Consider the following 3,385-nt stretch of genomic DNA (forward strand, 5'->3'; position numbering starts at 1 on the left):
ATTTGCGATAAGTTAGGTACAACACTTGTAAAAGATAAGGGAGGCGTGGCTTGGATGGTTGGGACATCTACAACATGCACCAGCAGGAGTGATCTAGTTAGTGTTATGGTAGTAGGGGCATACCTAAAATAACTTGGAATGGGATAATACAAAATAAAGAGCCCTCAAATTGTTGGAAGAAATTGCCCAAGATCGTGTAAACTGGTGGAAGAAGCGTTCATATCGCCCACCTGACCTAGTGGGACTTCAGGCTTGTTTTGTTGTTGTTGTATCATTTAATTGCTCTAAAGCCCTTCACTCATGTACAATTGATATACTCCACAAACATCCTTTTTAACAAAGAGAAAAGGCAATCAAATACCAAAATCCCTAGCTAGTTTAACCAAGAAAATGCGCAAACAAAACACTTTTTCAGATAAAACTTGAAGACCCTATAGGTTTACGTCAACCTAATTCAGCAAGATGATATTAACAAATAAGTGGGTAATACCTAGGGCTTTTGGGGAGAAGCTATGGACTATGAGAGGCATAGATACCTGTACAGATTGAAAGAGGGTTGTCCCTTATCCCTCTCACCTGATTTTAAGTTGTGTGGAGGAAAAGGAATATAACTAAAGAAAAGCTTTTGTATTTTAGAGAACCACTCTTAATACTAAAATATAGGCAGCTTAAGTGTTTATCCACTTGGTTTATGGGCATTACAGTATAGACAATAATATGATATCTTTTAAGTTTTTTTTTGGTATCTCTTACCATGTACGCATTTTCTATTCTTTGCACTTGGTTTGGCACCCCTTAGGTGCCCTTGAAATGATGTTTTCACTCATAAAAAAGTGGGTACTCCTGTACATTCATTGTCACATTCATTGCACTCATCAATAGACCAAAACTATATTGTTGTCTCATTCAATGACGATACGACACTATCTACAGCCAGGTGTCAAATGTCATCATGTAACTGTTTAATGGTAGCCCAACTGAAAAATCTGAATGGTAAAAAAGATGGAACCTGGATATCATCTCATGATTACAATAAGATATGTATTTAAAATCACATTCTCAATGGCATAAACAAATTCATTCTTCTGTTGTTTTCATCCATTTTTTCTTTAAAAAAATTGTAATACAAGTAATATTCTTCATGATCGTGAATGCATAAATTTCAACAGACAAAAAAACAATCTTTCTGTTGCATAATAAATAAAGCATCAGTGAACAACAATGCCCAGTAATCTTACATGCTATGTCGGGTACCATTGAGATGCACACAGCAGCAATCAGAAACTCTAACATCATATGACTGCATAAGATCCAAAAAAAATTGAACAAATCCATTAATATTGTTGCAGTTGTGAGCAGACAACACCAGCTTGAGACAGAAATCTTAGATATGACTAAGATATAACTGCGCAGTCCTACAAAGAATCGTAAGATCCTGAAGTAGTTACACAAGTTCAGCACCTCCAACTGGCAGAGTATTCATCTGCAAGGTTCTACCATTGCCTGATCCAAGAAACCGCACAGACGGCAAGGAAGGATCTGTTACGGGTTCAATCTCAAGAAAGTTGAAATCATATGCTCCAGATCTCTTCAAACTGAAGACAAACATAAGCAGAGTCCAACCCAACATTGATAATGCCCAATAGTTATTCATCCCATGAATTAAACCCCATGCAATAGAGTATCCAACAATAATTCCAGATAAATGCCCAATGAAACTGGCCTGTGGGACAATTATTGAAGTAAAGACAAGTGACTCAAATGGTGCAAAACTGATAGGCAGGGAAAGAAACCCAAATAGATCCAACTTCGATGAGGGCTGCTTCACAGAGAGAATGGTCATCCAGCCAAAAACAACACATGAGTACCCAACGGCAGTCACTCTCCGAAAATACTCTATCTTGAACTTTTGGATCAAAACATGGTACACCACAAGAACCAACACCCCTGACAAAATAACCAACACCAGAGTGTAATGGAGATAGAACTCCATCCCAAGACCCATGTGCCCTAACTGCTCAACCACACCAAGACTCCACAGGGCACTCATATTGAATACGAGATGGAGAACACTTATATGGGAAAACGCTGAGGTTATTATCCTCCAATGGTGGCCTTCAATGGCCGTCTCATAACTCAGACCCACATGCGAGTACCCAATGTTTTTCTTCTGTATATAGAACCAAATTGCACTGCATATTCCTATAATACAACTGGTCGCAGGTTTTTCCAGTATCTCGTAGAACAAAGGCCTCCCCATCTATGAAAGCCCTTTTACTCTGTTTCACAACTCAAATATATAAAACCACTTCAATCTAGGGAGATAGAACGTTAAAAGCAAAGCTTACAGATTCAGTACCTCCATTATCCATAACAATGATAAAATCAAGAGAACAAAGAGCAATTTGCTGCGACGAACACGAAATATAGCTTCAAAATGGCTCTACAGCCAGAGGCTCCAAGCTCTAGAAGTTCTAAAACTGAACACATAACCTTAAAGAGCCAAACCAACAAAAAACCCAATTCATGACTTCGCCCTGTTCAAGCATATTCAGATCTAACTCACCCAAAATAACCCCGACCAAATAAACGGGCAAGTTCACACGTCTGAGAATCTCGAGGAACACAATACATCAAACTGACAACCCTGGCCTGGGATTTCAATCAAACAATACTTCTACACCGTTATATCAAGAAAATGAAAGAGAATTTGTCGAACAACAATAAACCCAGATTCTAAAATCGTATTTTTACGCAAAATTGAAAGACAAGGTGGGCAACTAAGAACTATGGGGGATCAAAGAAGCGGAAGAATTAGGGTTTAAAGAGATATTTCGCACCTTTTAGCTGCAAATCGATGCGGGTTTTCCGTTAGTGACTAGATTTCTTGTTCTTTCAACACCAATTTAGGGGAATTCTTTGCGTATGCAAGAAATAGTGGAATACCTGCCTTAGGGATTTGCTGCATTGTTTAAATTAAATCAAAATTACCTGAACGCCCTTTCACTCTGCTTACTACAGTTCTAAGGGTGTATACTACAAAAAAATTTGAAGTTTACATGAATTCAACAAGTTTATAGGAATTCAATTATGTAACGTATTTTTTAAAAGATGAATTTATAAAATAAGTCAAAATAGATAATATTTCATTCAAATTGGGCACAAAATCATTATACCCAACTTCTGCATACTCTACTTGCATTTTTTTTTTTAATTTTTTTTCTAATATTTGATATTTAACGTTTTATTTTATTTTACTTTATTCATTTTTTTGTTTTTTCTTATTTTTAGAATTTTAAATAGCAATAATGATAAAATGAATGTTAGATTCTGTGTATGATCTGGGCTCCAAGGGTGGAAATTATTATTTTAATCTTTTGGTTGC

The 3,385-nt window shown here is 36.6% G+C and overlaps 1 protein-coding gene across 1 annotated transcript; it reads right to left on the reverse strand.

Moving 5' to 3' along the window:
• Positions 1-1,063: 1,063 nt before the first annotated feature.
• LOC131150970 (RHOMBOID-like protein 13) lies at positions 1,064-3,050 on the reverse strand. Its single transcript, XM_058102095.1, has 2 exons — positions 2,841-3,050; positions 1,064-2,652 (listed from the first exon to the last, which is right to left on the reverse strand). Exon 2 carries the CDS (start codon positions 2,258-2,260, stop codon positions 1,445-1,447), a length of 816 nt encoding a protein of 271 aa, XP_057958078.1. The 5' UTR covers positions 2,261-2,652; positions 2,841-3,050; the 3' UTR covers positions 1,064-1,444.
• Between the last annotated feature and the right edge of the window lie 335 nt (positions 3,051-3,385).

The sequence above is a fragment of the Malania oleifera genome, chromosome 3 (genome assembly GCF_029873635.1).
Source record: "Malania oleifera isolate guangnan ecotype guangnan chromosome 3, ASM2987363v1, whole genome shotgun sequence".
NCBI classification, from domain to species: domain Eukaryota; kingdom Viridiplantae; phylum Streptophyta; class Magnoliopsida; order Santalales; family Ximeniaceae; genus Malania; species Malania oleifera.